The sequence below is a fragment of the Empidonax traillii genome, unplaced genomic scaffold (genome assembly GCF_003031625.1).
Source record: "Empidonax traillii isolate 1590-97213 ecotype Southwest subspecies unplaced genomic scaffold, ASM303162v1 scaffold534:size827195, whole genome shotgun sequence".
In the NCBI taxonomy this organism is placed as follows: domain Eukaryota; kingdom Metazoa; phylum Chordata; class Aves; order Passeriformes; family Tyrannidae; genus Empidonax; species Empidonax traillii.
The window spans coordinates 182,814-200,878 of record NW_020955727.1 but is presented as its reverse complement, the minus strand read 5'-3'; the positions used below and the strand labels follow the sequence as shown (position 1 = coordinate 200,878).

Below are 18,065 nucleotides of genomic sequence, written 5' to 3'. Positions count from 1 at the left end.
CTACACGAACTCGGTGAAGTCGTCCACGGAGGAGATGAGCCGCTTCCGCTGCCCCGTCTCGTAGGCGGGCGGGGGGTCCTGGGGCACCTGGGGAGGGGGCTTGCTGGGGGCAGAGGGGTGCAGCTGCAGGGGGAGGCCAGGGCTCTGGTACTGCGTTTCCTCCCGGAGCTGAAAGGCAAAGGACAGAGGAGGCAGAGGTGACTTTACCTGCCGCCCAGCCCAGCCCAGCCCAGCCCCGGCCGAACCCCGGAGCAGCCCCACTCACCCGGTGCCGCAGCCTTTTGATGTGCCGCAGCCTCGCGATCCACTTGGAGGGGTAGGTGTCCGTGGGGTTTGAGCGGCTGTGGTGGACCTGGGAAGCCATCTGGTTTGGGAAGGGTGGGGAGAGGCAGGGGGAGAGAGGGGCCACATCAGCATAACCACGACAACAAAATTAACAGAACTTTTCGGTGCGGTTTGACAGCGACCGAAATACAGCTCTGAGTTACAACTGTTCACGTGCCAGCTCTGACTTCAAGGTCAAGTTAGAAAACTTATTTCCTTGCTTTAGCAAGCCCTGCTTGTTTCCTTGGGAGCTGGTGATGGCCTGAGGCAGAAGCTGGAAGCCAGGAGGTCTCGGGGAGCTCGGGGTACTCACGTTGGCGTGCAGGGCCATCTGACGGGCCACGAAGGGCAGGTTCTTGTCCGAGATGATCTTGGCAACACTCGTGTCCACAAGACCCTCCATGTCTTTCATTTAAAGGAGTAAGAAAAAAATTATTTTCACACAGTTAAGAACAAGCCAAAGGTTGCCAATAACTAAGTAATAGAAACCTGAGCAACTGTATCACAGAAGTTCCCGCTGAGCTCCACAGCTCCCACTGTAACAGATCTTGTGCTGTCAAGAACAGCCTGCTGGGCTCTCACATGAACTAAAACGTGAGCTAAAAACACCCACTAGTGCCCCTTTGGTAAGAGGAAAACACCTGCACCAGCACTGCTGAACAGCAGAGGCCAAAGCCAGAGCGAGCTGCACCTCCCCTCTCCTCCAGCATTCCCAAGTAATTGTTGGAGGGATTTGCCCTACTGTTGGAACTTGTCTTAACCTTGAATATGAGTGGTACAATGGGAAGATACCTCTTATCTTGGGGAAGATACATGAATGGGACAAACCCAGTTGCAACTGGGTTTGCAAACTGGTTCCAGAGAGTCTCTCCTGGAAGTTTTCACTTTTGAAACACAACCCCACCGCGCAGGGAAGGCAGTTACTGACCACCAGCATGGGAAGGGCTGAGGGATCCCCACCTTTCCGACACTGCAGCGTCACCAGGTTGCAGTCATAGTCCAGGGGTGTGATGATCACATGCACAAAATTGAACTGGCCCTAAGGAGGAGACAACAGAACAGTCAGAAACATTTCCCTGGCAGCATCGTGGCCTGTGAATGCCACGAACACACTCGTGAACCCAGCAAGGTCAACAGCTCCTGATCTCCACACTGTTTGCTAAAGCACCACACCAGATGGAGCTTTACAACCCACCCACCAGGAAAACCTCGTACCTTTATTGTTCCCAGTTTAAAGTCCTCTCCTGAATCATTGTAAACGATGGAAACAAAATCGTTCCCCAGGTGCCTCTTCTTGTCACAGCGATATTTATCCAAATCCTTGGTGGGCATCAGGGTAGCAATGTGGAAAATGGCTGGAGAGGGAAACAAAAGTCCTCAGGGTGGGCTGGGAAAGCAGCAATGGTCACACGCCAGACAAAGCAGTAGCAGCACCAAAATAATAAAAATAAATATTTAAGGCAGGTCTCTTTAACACATGGCTTGCAGAGATACCAGAAAGAGCAGGAGCCCCAGGTCACCTTCCCCCCATCCCTGGAAAGGAAACAGTGTGCAGAAGGCAGGTAGGTCAAGGTGGGAAGAGACAGCCCATCCTTCCAGCTTCTGGAGCCACCTCACCTTGCATGATGTCATCGTGCCAGCAGTAGGTAAACTGGCCATCCTCCCCACACACGTCCAGGCCCCCGAGGTAGATCTTGTCTGGCTGACAGTCTTTGAGCTCAATGAGCTTCCCCAGCCCCGTGAGGAACTCGGTGTAGCGATAGGAGCCGTGCTCGTTGGACAGGATCGCGATCTCGTTGTTGCTCTGGGACACAGGAACGTGGCACAGTCACTGAGTGCCGAGGGCTTCGTGCAGGCATTGATTTTTACTGCCAGGAACTGAGGAAAAGCGAGGCATGCAGGAGCAGGACAAACCCCAGAGCTGCAGGGGCTGAAGGCCCTGCACACACTCACCTGGCCCTCCCCCACGTAGAGCACTGCAATCTTGTGCGTGTCGTACGACGGGATCTGGTCCAGCAGCTGCACCGACCTCTCAAACGTCTGCAACCAAAGCACTGGTCACACCCAGCAGCTGGGCCAGGGGAAGGTGTCCTTCCAACCTGAGCCATTCCAGGATTCTGTGATCTTTCAAAAATTACCTCCACACACCCAGTGCCTGCGCTAAACCCGCTTTGGGACAGAGCAAGCACAGATTCCTGACCCTCCCTCGTGTTTTCCCTGCTGGATGCTGCCCTGCAGGGAAAGGGCAGTGCTCCATGGCATCTGGCACCAGCTCTCCTGGGTTTACACTCCAGTGACACTGATCTGCCCAAGTGCTCTCCTAAACCCCATTCCAGCACTGCTTCTCCAGGAATTTTATGGCTAATATCCCACATAACCACAGAATGCTTCTTGCCCATTCCCAGTTACACGGAGGGCTGACAGGTCACCTAATGCTCAGTTCTCATCCTACCAGCAAATCCCCCCAACTCCTCAACTCTCCCTGCCTTCTGTCCAAGACTCTGAAACACCACCAGTAACACGTCCCAGTATCCCAAATCCAATCCAGAGCCATAAAGGATCGGGGCACAGAGAATCTCCCACCTGTGGCACTGCTGGTAGGAAACACCTTTAAGTTGCACCACCTGAGCTGGACTTCTGTAATTATCATTTAAATTCTAAGAAACTAATGAGGTTAAAAAATTAACTGCAAGAATTTGCAAAAAGCTCCTTGCCTACCTCGTTTGGCAACAAGAGGGGCTTGTTGTTTTCATCACCAAAGAATGGGGAGTGGTACAACTGTAAAAACACAAAGCTAAGGGAGAGAGGGGGGGAAAAAGTTCTGTTACCACAAAAATTAGGTCAATTTTGATCTGTTGGATGCAAGAACATTATGTGCAGCAGAAAAACAGGAGCAATTAAAATGCTAACAGGGTATTACTCATCTTTTAGACACTTCAGGTGCCTGGGCTACCTGCAGTTTGTAATAGACCCCTGTCAGAAAAGTAGTGATGTGTCAAACAGCAGCAGCCACACAAATTCCCTGCTCAAAGGCCCGGAATGGAGGAGCAGGAATGCCCTCCTGCCTCACAGCTCTGGGGGTATTTCTGGGGCTATCAGACACAATTGCAGAGACATTTCCATTTTACCTGTCCTCAACACGATGAAAATTGTCTCATCATGCAATTTTGGGCAATTACCGTCATCTCAAGTTCAAAAAGTAACAATTATAACCCTTCTATATCTTTTTCTTAGGGTTTTGCACATTGTATTTCTTGAAATGCAAAACTAGCAATTCATCCTGCTCCCAGCAAAATTAACTCCTAGGTGACCTGCAGTTGAGCCACACACCTTAAATCAGCATAGATTAAGGACATGAGGAAACTATTCATCAATTTCTTTCACCATTTAGGAGTTCTGTCTCCTAAATCACAAACCTAATCTGGCAGTGGGCTCTATATTACTGTATTGGCTCCTTAATAAAGCAGGTAATTAACCTTTTCCACCAGGCACTGCTTTGCAGACCCCGTGAGAGCTCCCATCTTGGCTCAGGGAACCCCCCCAACCCACCTGGGGTTTATCCCAGGGACCTTCTCAGCGTTGGAAGCTGCTGTCCTGCCCTTGAAGGCGTCTCTCTCGATCCTCTTCCCCCTCCTGGACGGGGCAGAGTCGGAGATGGTGTATCCCCGGGGTCGGTGTCCCGAGGGGGAGCGGGGAGAGGTGGCGGCTCCGGCGCCATCCAAGCCCGAGCCGGTGCCCCTGGAGTCCTCCCCCCTGCCCAGCCAGCTGCCCAGCCCTTCCCCTTCCAGGTTCCCAGACTGGGATTTGGATTTCACTTCCGTGCTCAGCCTCCTCGTTACTTCTCTGCCATTTGCGTCCTTGAGGACCTCCTGCAGCGTCTGCAGCTCGGGGGAAGAGCTGGACTTGCTGAGCGGCTGGGATGGCTGGAAGGAGAGCTCCTCCAGCGTCCGGCCGTCCTCTCTCCCGATGGGAATTCCACCCTCCACCAGGTCCTCTGACTTCATTGACTTGTCTTCTTGGCTGGAGGTGGAGGAGGACTTAAAGAGAGAGAAACAGAGATGAACGGTTTTCATGGAATCATAGAATCCCAGACCAGTTTGGGTTGGAAGGGACCTTCAACCCCATCCCATTCCACTCCCTGTCATGGGCAGGGACACCTTCCACCAGCCCAGGGTGCTCCAAGCCCTGCCCAACCTGGCCTTGGACACTCCCAGGGATCCAGGGGCAGCCACAGCTTCTCTGGGCAACCTCTGCCAGGGCCTGCCCACTCTTATAGTAACAAACTTCCTCCTTTCCCTGAGAGCCAAAATAAAAGCTGACAGCAACAACACTCGAGGCACCTCAACACTTCCAGGGGAAGGTGAGCAGGACCCCGATAAAACAGGTATTTTCCCCTGCAGCCCCCCCAGGCCACCCAAACTCTCAGTGATGGTTCTTCGATGCCATCAGTGGGTTGTTCCCAGGGTGCCAGGAGGGAAGTCACGGTGGTTGTCACCAGGACACTCTGCTCCCCCAGGTTCTCCTTACCCTGCTGTAGGACTCCTGGCCTTTACCAAACCTTTCCTCGCTCAGGACGTGCTCCGAACACGACGTCTCCATGTCCTCGCTCTCCGGAGACTCCACCGGGGACTCGGCCTCCTTGAGCTCCATCTCGCCCGCGCTCCCCTCCTCCAGCACCACGGCGGATTCTACGGAGACACAGGGCAGGGCAGCTGAGGGGTGGGGAGGGCCTTCAGGGGCAGGCCCCCATCCTCTCCTCTGAAGTACCAGCCTTTTCCCTACGGGATCTCAACGGAAGGCCATGTGGAATGAGCGCTCTTTGGTTTCTTGGCATGTCAGACTTGCTCCGGGTCCCCCTTTGGCAGGGAATAAATCCCCCTCACAGCAAAGGGCTGCCTCGGGCAGAGGGACTGCAGCTGTTTCCAATTGTTACTGATGAACGAGGAGGGGACAGAATGAGGAAATGGGACCTTGGACATCGGCTACCAGGACAGACAGGAACTACAGAGATGTAGGAGAGTACGAGACCAGTGCTAAAAGTTCACTGAGACATCAGTTCTGGGCAAGTCTGCAACACAGGGGCTTTTTCTTGTACTGAAACGCAACGCTCCTGTGCCTTGAGGCCTGGAAGGAGATAAGAAATTTTCCTAGGAGCCATTTCCTTGCAGTTTGGCAGTTTTCCTGGGACATCTCAGGAGAAGCAAAGCAATTCAGGCCTAAACACGTGGAGGGACAGGAGCAGGAGGGACACAGGCACTGCAGCAAAGCTGCACGTGGCACCTGCTCAGACAAACAGGGAGTGGAACCACACTGACAAGAAAACGCCTTGGAATCCCTGCCTAAGTGGAGGATTTAACACTGGACCTACTCCAGGCACTGACCACAGGGGTGGGTCTGACCAAAGGCTCCTCTTGGCCTTGCTTTTTGTCCTGAGGAAAAGGCTGGAGAACAGGAGGCTTCCCATTATGCACACAAGGGACTGGAAGACCAATCTGAAAGGCCAAGATTTGTTTTCCAAAATAATAATAATAATAATAAAACCAAAAATTAGCACACACACACACACACAAAAAAAAAAAAAAAAAGGAAAATCAGCAAAATTAAAAAAATACAAAGAAAAATCACTAAAGCAGCTTTTCCTGGATTGATTTCAGCTCGCAGGACCAAAGTTATTTCAAAGAAGCAATTAAGAGTTAGCATTGCACACACAAACCTTCTAAAAAATACAAAACAAACCGAAAGGAACCAAAACAACGTGCTGATCTGGTTAGCTGTCCAAGCCAGAACACACCTGCACATAGCCAGTGCTTCCAAGTTTCCCCCTTACACCTCTGCCAAGACTGCTGGTGCTTTGAAATAATCCAAGCACTGATTATTCTTTAGGTGGGAAGAGAATAACAGGAGCAGAGAGAAGTACAGAAAAATATTTAACTGCAGCAGCTTTGTGTTGCTTTGAGAGGCCTCTGACAACACCCACCAGCAGCTCAGAACACCCCAGTGCTCCACAGGGAGCCTTCCAGTGAAGGAAAGAGGCAGAAAAGACATTTGAACCCTCTAATTAAAATCACAAAGCACTGCAGGTTATCAAAGCAATGCAGGTGTTGTGCTCATAAGGTGTGTAATTTGATCTCCACTTCATTTAATTACAAAATCAATTTTGCTGAAGCGGAGAAAGATTTTACACTGCCAGAGGGCCTCTAAAAGGTAGAATTTAGCAGGTTTTCTGCTGAGATATATTTTTTATTTAAAATACTCTTAACCACCATCCCTGCTAGTGTCAAACTTTATATATATATTTCAAAAATACATATATTTTTCTTTCATATCTTTCCGTGTCCAATTCTGGCAGATTCCTGTGGGCTGAGCAGCCAAGGGCTCCATTTCAGGGGAGCTTGTCCTGCAGCACACGCTGCTCTTCTCACAAGTGGGAGCTTTTACACCGAGCAGAACACAAAGCCAATTGTAAACTGAAGCTGAAAATGAAGAATTCAATTAATCAAGGTACCCAGACAGGTCGTTTAACACTCTGCCTCAGGACTCACAAGCCACCCCAGCTAAAAGCAAAGTTTCTTTAGGAAATTGTCTGCACTTGCAAATGTTGGATCTGGCTTGGACTTCTTCATGCTAGTCAAGATCCCATTTGTTGAGAGTGATGAGACTGGGGACAGACAGGAGACATGGAAGGGGAAAATGAGGGATGAGGGATACATTTTCTATGAATCAGAGGTGTTCTTCTATGGCAATACTGTTTGTTGGTTGTTTTTTTTTTTTTTTTTCCTTAAAGATATATAAATATACCTGCCCAGGATATGCTCCTGTGCAACTTCCCTTGACAACTGGACTGGTACATGGAAGAGAAAGAGGCCACTGCAAAGGGAAATCAAGTGAGCAGCTACATCAAAAGGAAGGAGAGACTATATGAAAATAAAAAATATAAAAAAATTAAAAAGCACAGAGTTCAAAATGTAACCAAGAGCCTATTTTAAAACAAATGAATAAATAAATGAAACAAAGGAAAGAACAAGCTGGGATAAGCTCACTAGATGCCAAAGGGGTATTTTAGGGGTCTCAACACGAATAGGGAGGCATAAACACATCCAACAGTGCAGGCTCCAACTGCTCCCTTTGCAGAACACATTTGGTGAGGTTTAGACACAGGGAATTCCTTCCTGATATCCCAGCACTCACAGGAAACCAGGCTGAGCCCCTCCTCACCTACACACCCCGGGCACAAGGTCATTTTTAATCCCACAGAAGAGCAGAAATACAGGTGAAGACTCACAAAGGTTTAACCCCTGAAGAGGCAGAACAACAGGCAGGTGACAGTCTGACAGCAAAACTTCCCCCCAGCCAGCTCCAGCAAGTCTAGTGGAGATGTTAACAAGGATGTGGCCAAAGTGACTGTCTCAGACTGGCACAGGAGTGGCATTCAGGTGGTGCTTTCAGCTCATCACTTAGCTCCCATACACCTCAAATTTGTAGGAGTCAATAAGTGTTCACAGGTAAGAATTTAATTTTTTTTTTTTGCTCTTAAGAGATGATAATTTGATTTTCACTCCCAATTTTGTGTTTGCACTTCCTGAAATCCTAAAATCATACCCTGCCCTGTTTAAAACAAAGCTGAAAACTGGCATTTTTGCCAGATTTGCAGTCAATCCATCTCCCTGCCCTCCAGCAAAGCCTGCTCTGCTGGTACCACTGCTCACTTCTGATGGTGCCATCAGTGCTCAGAGCCTCATTGTGGGTATCAATGGTAAGATAATGAGCAGGGATTACGGAAAGCTTTAAAAGCTGTGGGTCAACACTAATCTCCCCACATTAACAGCTTTTTAGGAGCTGAACTAGCACCAGAATAAATTGAGTGAAAAGCCTTGGCCACTCTGTTAAAAGAAAGGCAGCAAATGAAACTCAAGTGGCTCAGCTAAAGGCTGAACAGTCCTTTTCAGAGGTGGATAAATCCGACAGGATTTGCATTCTGGTATCTCCTGCTGTCAAAGCCGGTGGCAACCGCCTGATCCTGGCTGGCCAGGTTTGGAGCAGGCCCTTCCCCCGGGAACCTGCAGCTCGGAGTGCCCCACACAGACCCCCCATACCGAAGACAAATGGAAATGGAAACACTGCATGGAAAGATCCATCCACAAGTGGGATGCCCAGATCAGCCCCAAGCAAGTGGAAGAGGGAACAGATCCACGACTTTGCTCATTTTCCTTTGGAAACACACGGAACACACGACTCCTCCGGGGAAGCTCCGCTGCTCCCCTTCCTTCCCTTTAACAGAGAGCTGCTTTCCCCACGGAACAGCAGAGGCAAGGAGGAAGGGAATTTTTCACTGAACACTCCTAGGGGCAAGGAACTGATTCCCCTCCTCATTGCTGGTGTCCCTCATGCTCCCAGCTGTCCTGTCCCAGGAGACCTGCAGTGTCACAGAGGTTCCCCCAGGGCCGGGCTCCCTGCCCGGAGCTCTCACCTGTGTTGGAGCGCTGCAGCAGCGAGGGCTTGGCTGTTCCCGTGGCCAGGCTGGAGGAGGGCACGGACAGGGACTTGTAAAGAGCTGTTTCCCGGTGCTCCTTGAAGCGCTCTGCAGCCATGAGGGCGTTGGAGAGCTCCTGCAGGGGCATGTTGTTGATGTCTGAGGAGAACGGGCTGAGCGGGTTCTCCAGACTCATCAGCCAGCTGGTGTTACCTGGAAGGGAAAAATCAGGGAAGGGTATTGAGTATTCCCAGCTCAGGCTGAAAAAGCAGAAATTGTTTTGGAATTTGCAAATAAAAATCAGATTGGACCGAGCTCTCAGCTCTTCTGCAGAATCACTTGATTAATTTCCTACTCCCTGTGCTCTGCTCTTCACCCCAAGCTCTTCAAAACCCATTCCTGGTAACTCATTACTACAGCAGATTCCCCAAAGTCATCCAGAACACTCAGGTGTTTTAATTAACGATACCAGGTCAGTTGTTTTCTCATGAAGCAGATTTTAGCTGAAGGAGATAATTCCTGTTATGTTGTGGAACATATAAGCGTTCAAGAATTTTAACCTTGAACATGTCATTGCTCCTTCCCTAAGAGCCAACACCACTGTGCAGCTGAGCAGAGTTGTAGATGCCCCATCCCTGGAAGTGTTCAAGGCCAGGATGGACGGGGCTTGGAGCAACCTGAGCTAGTGCAAGGTGTCCCTGCCCATGGCAGGGGGCGGCACTGGGTGGGCTTTGAGGTCCCTTCCCACCCAAACCGTTCCATGGTTCCATATAAAAAGGCAGCAAGCAATAAGGAGCAATCCATTCACAACTAAATATGGATTTTTCTGCTTCCCCCAGGTCTGGTTTCTCACCAGGTCCAGGATCTCACTCCACACTCGAGTTCCTACCTGTGGGTCTGCGCACCAGGATTTCTGCCCATCCCTGGGTCAGCAGTGGGACATAGGCAGCCAAGTTTGCTTTCTCCTTCTGCAGGGGCGTCTGTGGAGCAGGATTTGCCTTCTCTGAGCGAGCTGCAGGAGCAGGAGGGCCCTGTGTCCCTTGGGAGGTGGAGCCACTGGCAAAATGGGAGCCTGAGCTGTCTAAGGCACCAACACGTAAGGCATGACCACCTGTCAGGACAGGACAGACACAAAACAATGGAGAGTTAGCCCCCAAAATAGCTCAGGAATAAGGCTTTTAAGATCCTCCAGCAGCTGAATGCACAATATTGGGAACTACCCCAGTTTTTATTTTCCTTTTCATTACAATTATTACTATTATTTTATTTCCATTATTAAACTGTTCTTCTCTCAACTCACAAGTTTTCTTACTTTTCTCCTTCCAATTCTCTCCCCGTCCCACCACAGGGGACAAAGGGAGCATCTGGGTGGGGCTCAGCTGCCAACTGGTGTTAAACCACGACAGGAACCCAAGGGAATTTTACCTTCCCCGTGTTTCCTCTAAATCAACTTCTGTGATCACCAAGGCTCTCCTGCGAGGAGAGGGAAGCAGGAGGAGCCCCACCTGATTAAACACCAGACAGGTCCAGAGCCTCAAAATAGCTCAGCCACAGGAGGCACTTGGACACTTAGACCTGTGACAGGAATGGCAGAGAGACTGCAGGGCAGGAACTCACCTGACATGGATCGGACTCTGTTGCGAGAGCTCCTGCAAACCTGCTGCCCAGCCTGGGATTCCAGCTTGGCTGGAGCTTCTTTGGTCTGTCTCACTTGCAAAACAGGGTCTGAGCTGTGGGAAAAGAAGGTATTGGTGATGTTGAGACGAATCAGCCATGCTGGACAAATAGGACATCCCTCTTCTAACAGGAGGAGAAACTAAAAAGATGCACTGTAACAGTGGGTTTGGTGAATATTAAAGTTAGGTGGAAACTTCGAGAAACAGGAGCAAAAACTACCTTGATTCTGCGGTGCTTTGGAACTCCCCAGAGTCCAGGCCAAGCAGGGACCTTGTCCCTGTTCCAACACTTGTAGTGATGGTCACCAGCTTGTTACCAACCAGCCACGTCTTCGTCCTCCCTCCAGCCAAGAGAAACTCGCCCACGGGAGACCTGGGAACACATTTGTGATGGAGACCTCCCTCAGGAGGCAGAGAACAGAGCAGATTCCTTTAACCATGCAGGAGGACTTGCCTGCTTTCCTTCTTTATACAGCATTTGTACCATTCCCCTTGGCTGTCAACATACACATTATCCAGCAGGGACACTTTTCACTAGCCCAGGTTGCTCCAAGCCCTGCCCAACCTGGCCTTGGACACTTCCAGGGATCCAGAGGCAGCCACAGCTTCTCTGGACAACCTGTGCCAGGGCCTCCCCAACCTCACAGGGAAGGATTCTAACCCTGCCCTCCTTCTGTGGGAAGCCATTTCCCCTGTCCTATCACTCCAGGCCCTTGTCCCCAGTCCCTCTCCAGCTCTCCTGGAGCCCCCTTGGGCACTGGAAGGGGCTCTCAGGTCTCCCTGGAGCCTTCTCTTCTCCAGTCTTCTCTCCTGTAACTTCCTCTTTAGCCAAGCCAGATTTTATCAGTCAGGAAAGGCTTCAGAGCCTGGGCCTGCCAGAGTCCCAACACGTCACAGGAGTTCTCCACTAATGAGGTGGAATCTGAACCCCACCCAGCCCCTCTGTGCCGTGGGCAGTGACTGGCCCCCCGTACCTCTTTGGCACTGCAGTGAAGTTGGAGAAGACGTATCGAGCCATCATATCCAGGCAGGTCTCCGTGAGCTCCAGGTGCAGGGTTTTTAGGTTGTCATCAGCCTGAGCCATTGAATTCTCATCTGCAGAGCCCAGGCTCGAGCTGGTGATGGATGTCTGGATCCGACTGGAAGAGAATGTTTCCGACTGACAGATCATCCCCCACAAAGTGCTGGTCCCTGTCACCCGCCAGACAGCAGGACGCAGACCCTGCCACACATGCACGTGCCAGATCAGAGAGGTGGCCAGGCACCAAACCCAGGGCATAGCAATGTATTTTTGGATCAGCCTCATGTTGTGCTTTGCAGACTGTCCTTGCAGAAAGCATCTTTTATCTGGGGAGACTGACAACACTTACATGTCAGTCAGCTGGCCAGTGCTCTCTGATGTTGGTGGCCCATGGGCAAGTGCCCCAAGCAAGGAGTGAGTGGCAGCACCATGCTCTGAGTTCACTAATCTATGCTGAGGGCAAGCATCCCCTGAACCAGCACCAGCTTCCCAGGTAGAGCGTTGCCCATGAGCCAGAAGTTGGGGCACTCCAGATTTAACTTCATAATCCTGTTCTTTGCTTTTTTTCTCTGTTGCATCTCTTCCATATATTGCTTTTTTTCCCCTCCAAATTCAACAGCTATGTAAAACCTAATTTAACTGGTAATAGAAAAAAAATTGCACTCTGAACAGGAAATTGGCCTTCAAATCAGCCAAGTTAACAAGGCAGCTTAAATCAGTTTCTGCAGCAGGCTGGACTGCAGTATTTTACAAAGAAACTCCTTATGCCATTGTAATGCAAACTAAGCTGAAGTACAGCCAAATTTTTTTATGGCATGACAACTTCTTTGGCATCATTAATGGTAATTATCTGAATTTTTAGTTGCTACTACTTATATATAAATACAGGAGAAAAAAAAATCACTCAGTGATTAATGGGGATGTCAGAGAATCACAGAATCCTGGAAGGGTTTGGGTTGGAAAGGGACCTTAAACCCCATCCCATTCCACTCCCTGCCATGGGCAGGGACACCTTCCACTGTCCCAGGTTGCTCCAAGCCCCATCCAACCTGGCCTTGGACACTTCCAGGGATCCAGGGGCAGCCACAGCTTCTCTGAGCAACCTGTGCCAGGGCCTCCCCACCCTCACAGGGAACAATTTCTTCCATCAAATGAAGTGTCAGATTCATATTTGCAATTCAGTCACTTCGATCTCTTCTCCCCAGATATCATATATAGTCAAAAATAATAAAAAGTAAACCAGAAAATCAAGTTCCACTGACAGCAATCCTACAGATTAAGGCACAAATCTTCAGGTTCAGAATTAAAACCACCAGCAGCTTAACTCTTGAGGGAAGTGATCCAGAAATACATTTTAAAAACTGGCATCAACTGTTTCATCTTTCACGGGAGCAGATCAATGTCTGCGATCAAATCTTGTCAATCAATCAAATCAACGCCTGAAATCAAATCTTGTTTCCTTTAGTTGTGAAAGCAACAGCTTCCCATGGGCTGAGCACACCCTTCACTGCTCAGTGGAAACACAAATTCAGGTTTTCACAGCATCTTACTGGAGAGCAGAAAACTTCCATCAGCTCCTTTACCTCAGCCAACAAATCCCACACCGAGGCCAGGGCTGTTCCCTCCACACTGGGAGGAAGGCTTCTGTATAACTTTGCAGAGCTTCCAAAGCCGCTCCTGGGGCAAGTCACTACTTGGAAGGCTCAAGTTCTAGTCAGTGGTAACCAGATCTCTCACTTGCACAGAATGCAACCTTTTTCCTCTTTTTTTTTTTTTTTTTTTTTGGGGGGTGTTTTTTGTTGTTTTTTTTTCCCCCCTTCACCACCTTTACTTTGAAAACGCAATTTTTTCACGACTAAAGCACCAGAGAACGTGGCAAAGGAACCACACACACGCTCAGGGTGTGATGTGACAGCCCAACACGGCCTTGGGAAGCCACAGGACACCCAAAACCTTCCGCTGGGGCCAAGGCCAGTTTTTGGTTGGGAGACCAGAGTCATGCAAGCATCCCACATGCAAATCCCCCCCCCCCCCTTGCTACCACCCCACCCCCCTGCAGCAAAATCTCCAAGGGCTGAGCTGCTCTTGGATTGTGCCCATCCAAAGTGCCTCTACCTGCGGACCACATGTTCAGACACACTGATGCTGCGGGACCGGAAGGCATCAACTGCAGAGGGTTCTTTCAGCTCTTTCACTGGAGGAGAGTTATTCAAGCCTTGCTTTGCATTTTTGGCTAGTCTTAAACTACTATGTGGAGAAGCACCAAGCCCCAAAAGAGGTCACAGGAAGGGAGGAAATCATTGTAGGGATGTAGGTTGAAAGGTCACAGTCACGGGGTCAAATATTGGGGGATCCCGGAGGGTGATGGAAAATAAAACAAATGCCAAAAAAAAAGGGAAAAAAAAAATTAAAACGTACAAACAAGCAGAGCTGAAAGCATTAAAAAGACAAACCACATTTCCGAAAACAAGATTTTAAATGTGCTACAAAACAAATGAAATTAGTACGAGTTAAAAGAAAAAAAACTGGTTGAAATGAGAGTTGGAATACTGAGCTGTTCACCAAAGGCACCTGAGGGCTCACTGGGCACAAACTTCTCAAGGCTGAGAAGTTTTGTGCAGTTCAACCATGTCTTGTGCCGCCCCAGCTCATCACCTCAGCACAACTAAACACCTGAGGACTTCCACAGATCCTAAAGTGCTTCACCTGCACCAGGCAAGAGCAGGTTTTCCTACAAGACACAGGAACGTGTCACCCATATCTGTCTCTGCTAGGCCTGGCTCGAATCTGAGCTTTTACCCCAGTCACAACACACCCAGGGCTCCTCAGCTCAGCTTGAGGCACTGGGGACACTCAGCCCACCCAAAAAGACCCTTCCCACACTGCCCAGACAACAAACATCCCCTTGGCTGTTGTCGACTCTGTGATGCTCCTTTACCAAACCAGCTGCTTAATTCCAGTGGCTCCAGGTAACCCACTTGACTTTCAACTGGAACAGAGAGGAAATTAGTGTTCACACTGTCAAGTGCCAACCACATGTGGGAGATGACAGCAATTAAGATCGAAGAGGCACTTGAATTAATCACTGAGATGCTTGCCAGGCCTGGTACTAATTTGGACAGGACAGTTGGTCCTGCAGTTCCCATCCCTGGGTATAAAATACAGACACTGACTGAACCCCTCTGGCTCTTTCTAAAACACACTTCACTTGCCACCCTCCTTTCAGTGAGTTATTACATCTCAGTTTGCCACCTGGAGGGAGTAGAATTTATCTGTCCTTCGCCCAACAACCTGTCTCAGATCACTTTCGGCCACCACTGGGGATGTGGTGCAGAGAGCACAGGCTCACACTGGGAAATAATCACCTCCACCAACATCAGGACATCCAGAAACTCTGGGAACCATTGGGATTGTGATCTCTTGGAACCCCCAGCACCTCAGCTAGGGCATGGGAATGCTCACTCTTTGGGCTTAAGGACAGAAAACCAAGCATAGAAGCTTCTCAAACAAGGAAATACATCTGCTCCAAGCCATTTCCCCTCTCCCCTGGCCAGAATCCAAGCTCAGCCAGACCCAGAGGCAGTGCCATCCTGCCATTCCAGTGCTTCAGGTCGCTGCCTGAGTACAGCCCACACTCCTCAGCAGAGACTTCAGTGCAAAGTCATCCAGTAAAAGCCTTTAGATACAGTAGTATTCCAACCTGGTAGAATTTAACAGGGTTTTTTTTGGGGGGGGAGGAAAAAAAGGAAAAAAAGATTAGTTGAAATTCTAATTGGAGAGATGAGTGTCAAAAGGCTTCTCTTCCAAGTTTCTGGATGGAAGAGGAGGAGATGGGAGAGACGAAACACAACACAGGGGTCTACAGCTGCAGCATTAGGGCAGGGATGGTGTTTCTTCAGTGCAAGACTCTCCCTGAGCCTTGCAGGTAAAGTAGAGGCACTTTCCCCAGGGTTCAGATGCCACCGTGTGCTCGCCCAGAACACTGAAGCAAGTTAAGTGAACCAATTTAGGTAATCCCTGCTGGTAAAAGGACGTTGGGGAAACCCCGAATGCCTTCCAAGGAATATGCAAAAGGCTACTCTGAAAGACTGCTGGCAAGTCAGCAAGACTCTCTGACTTCTACAGGCCTTGCCAAAACTGACATGAGGGCCTCGAAATTAAAAAATAAAAAGGGATCAGGACATCCAGACAGACAGAAGGCACCTGTGTGCCAGCCAGTGCACTGACCCGACAGGGAACACCATGGAAAAACACAGCACTGGCTCTCTAATTTATCCAGGTTGCTGATCACAACCAATTCTCTGGTAATCATTTAAAAATCAGTCGTTACAGATCAGTTATGAAAGGAGTTCACACAATCCATATGAGCATGGGATTCTGTTCCTTCTGGTATTACCTTGCCCCGCTATTTCTGGTAACACTGTACTGACACACATCAACCTGAAAGAACTGCTGATTTTTAAAAATTAACACCAAAAAGGCCCACACCTCACTGCAAAGGCTTCCAGGACAGCCAGTGATGCCTCATCTCCCCACCAGACTGTCAGCCTGGTTTGATCCCAGCTTTCTACCAACCTGTTTGTCTTGGCCCAGTCCCCCTGACCTAAAGAGGTTTACTTTCCTTGCTTACTGCACTGACACATTTTGGATAACCAGACACAGCCTCCTTCAGGAAAACACAGGGCAGGGTGTGAGAAGAGAGCAGGGAACACAGGCCCTGCTGGCTCCACGGCATTTACCTCTTTGGCCTCTCGTTGAGGCTCGTGCTGCGAGCCCTGAAGCTGTCCTTCTCAGGGGTGTCATCGAAGGAGAGGAGCACGTTGGAGCGCAAACCCTGCCCGTGGGGACAAGAGGGGACAGCGTGAATGGCCACAACGGGTCACAACCACAAAGTCTGCCACCCCAAGCCGACACACAAGAGCTCACGGGCAGTTTTAAAAGAGATGTTGAGAAGGAAAGCAGATTTTTTTTCCTTGCTTCAAACAGAACGTTTAAAGTCCTCAGATCAGCCTGTAAGCCACCCCTTTTACTCTGTGCTGCTGGACTGAGTAGTGCCCATTACCTTGGTGATGTAGGGGACGAAGTCCTTTCGGAAGGGAAGGCGGCAGCGGATGAACCACATGGCGATCACGTGGTGGGCCAGGCAAACGATGTACTGGTTAAACCTGGAACAGCAGAAACACCTCCAGAGCTTAATGCTGCATGGTTCAATCTGAGAAACAGAGCTGAGCCTTTCCCTACTCTAAATATAAAAAAAAAAAAAAAACTTCAAAAGTTCTGTTCAAGAAAAACAGGTGATTTGTCCAAGGCGACCATGTCACAGAATCGGAATCCTGGAATGGTTTGGGTTGGAAGGGACCTTAAAGATCATCTCATTCCACTCCCCTGCCATGGGCAGGGACACCTTCCACTAGCCCAGGTTGCCCCAAGCCCCATCCAACCTGGCCTTGGACACTCCCAGGGATGGGGCAGCCACAGCTTCTCTGGGCAACCTGTGCCAGGGCCTGCCCGCCCTCCCAGGGAAGAAATGTCCCTTCTTCAGGACAAGCCTGGAGACACTAGAATGAGCAATATCCTACAAATAACCTTGGGCCAAGTACTCCAAGCAAGGCATCCCCATATTGTTAATTTTAGAGAGGAGGAAGCAGCACACTTGCTGTGGCCTTACTTGGAGGGGTTTGTGTAGGGCAGGGAGATGGCGAAGACGCTCGCGTACTGCTCTGCTGCGAAGTTCCTGTACAGGTGAGGCAGCCTGGCCAGAGCTGCAACAGTTCAACAAGAAAACCAACACAGGTGAGGGCTGAACACAAACTATTCAACACCACAATTCAGTTCAATTTGAATTATTTTGTTTCTTCTAAACGATCAGCCGACACGGAAGTAACGTGATGGTAAAATGTCATGCAAGGAGGAGAAACCAGAATCGTGTTTTGCAGCACTGTGGCTGCACTGTACAGAGCATGTCTCTCTCTTCAGTTGCAAGTGCTTTAAATAGAAAACCAGTAACAAACGAGAGCTGATCAAACATTTATGTCTTGATGATGGAGCAGGGGCATCACTGAAACCCTTACAGTGCGTTCCACATGACCAACACAACCAAAACACCCTTATTCTGAGCAAACAACACAGCCAGAGAAGACCAAAAGGAGAAGAACATCACAACTTACTTGACAGGAATTCTAGGAGAGGGATTGCCATGTTGGCTGTAGCAGAAATGTGGGTTAATTTGACTATTAGGACAGGCAGTGCCTTGATGATGATGTCGGGCATCTCCACACTGCAGACCGACAGTGCCACCACACACTGGTTGGCACAGCGATAGATCAGCCCGTGCTCCAGGCAATACACAATCTCCCGCTGCAGGAGGGGACAGGAAACAAAGCCTTAACACAGGAAAACACAAAATCCCCTGCTGCACCATCTCCTGGAGCCCTAAACACTGAGCCATAGGCCAAAAATCTTAATGTGGGACTTTAATCAAGCAGATAGTTTGGGTTTTAATATTTAAGCTCCTGTTTCAGCAGAATTTGGGAGTCATAACGGTCTTACTGCAGAGAGTAAAGTGTAAGGGGGA

The 18,065-nt window shown here is 49.6% G+C and overlaps 1 protein-coding gene across 9 annotated transcripts in view; it reads right to left on the bottom strand.

The window, feature by feature from the left end:
* Positions 1-18,065, bottom strand: part of TSC2 (TSC complex subunit 2) — a 31,576-nt gene that overhangs the window by 1,280 nt on the left and 12,231 nt on the right. For 2 of the 9 annotated variants that reach the window (XM_027897241.1, XM_027897238.1), the window contains exons 22-42: positions 17,659-17,848; positions 17,160-17,253; positions 16,554-16,656; positions 16,231-16,325; positions 13,607-13,738; positions 11,445-11,609; positions 10,691-10,843; positions 10,412-10,524; positions 9,684-9,905; positions 8,792-9,007; positions 7,123-7,191; positions 4,852-5,012; positions 3,874-4,361; positions 3,043-3,118; positions 2,278-2,364; positions 1,942-2,128; positions 1,540-1,679; positions 1,285-1,363; positions 638-729; positions 266-364; positions 2-168 (exon numbers count right to left, since the gene is read on the bottom strand). In XM_027897241.1, the coding sequence (XP_027753042.1) occupies positions 2-168; positions 266-364; positions 638-729; positions 1,285-1,363; positions 1,540-1,679; positions 1,942-2,128; positions 2,278-2,364; positions 3,043-3,118; positions 3,874-4,361; positions 4,852-5,012; positions 7,123-7,191; positions 8,792-9,007; positions 9,684-9,905; positions 10,412-10,524; positions 10,691-10,843; positions 11,445-11,609; positions 13,607-13,738; positions 16,231-16,325; positions 16,554-16,656; positions 17,160-17,253; positions 17,659-17,848 (3,128 nt within the window). Of the gene's footprint in view, positions 169-265; positions 365-637; positions 730-1,284; positions 1,364-1,539; positions 1,680-1,941; positions 2,129-2,277; positions 2,365-3,042; positions 3,119-3,873; positions 4,362-4,851; positions 5,013-7,122; positions 7,192-8,791; positions 9,008-9,683; positions 9,906-10,411; positions 10,525-10,690; positions 10,844-11,444; positions 11,610-13,606; positions 13,739-16,230; positions 16,326-16,553; positions 16,657-17,159; positions 17,254-17,658; positions 17,849-18,065 lie in introns of all 9 variants that reach the window. The other 7 variants (XM_027897240.1, XM_027897239.1, XM_027897243.1 and 4 more) reach the window with 7 other exon arrangements.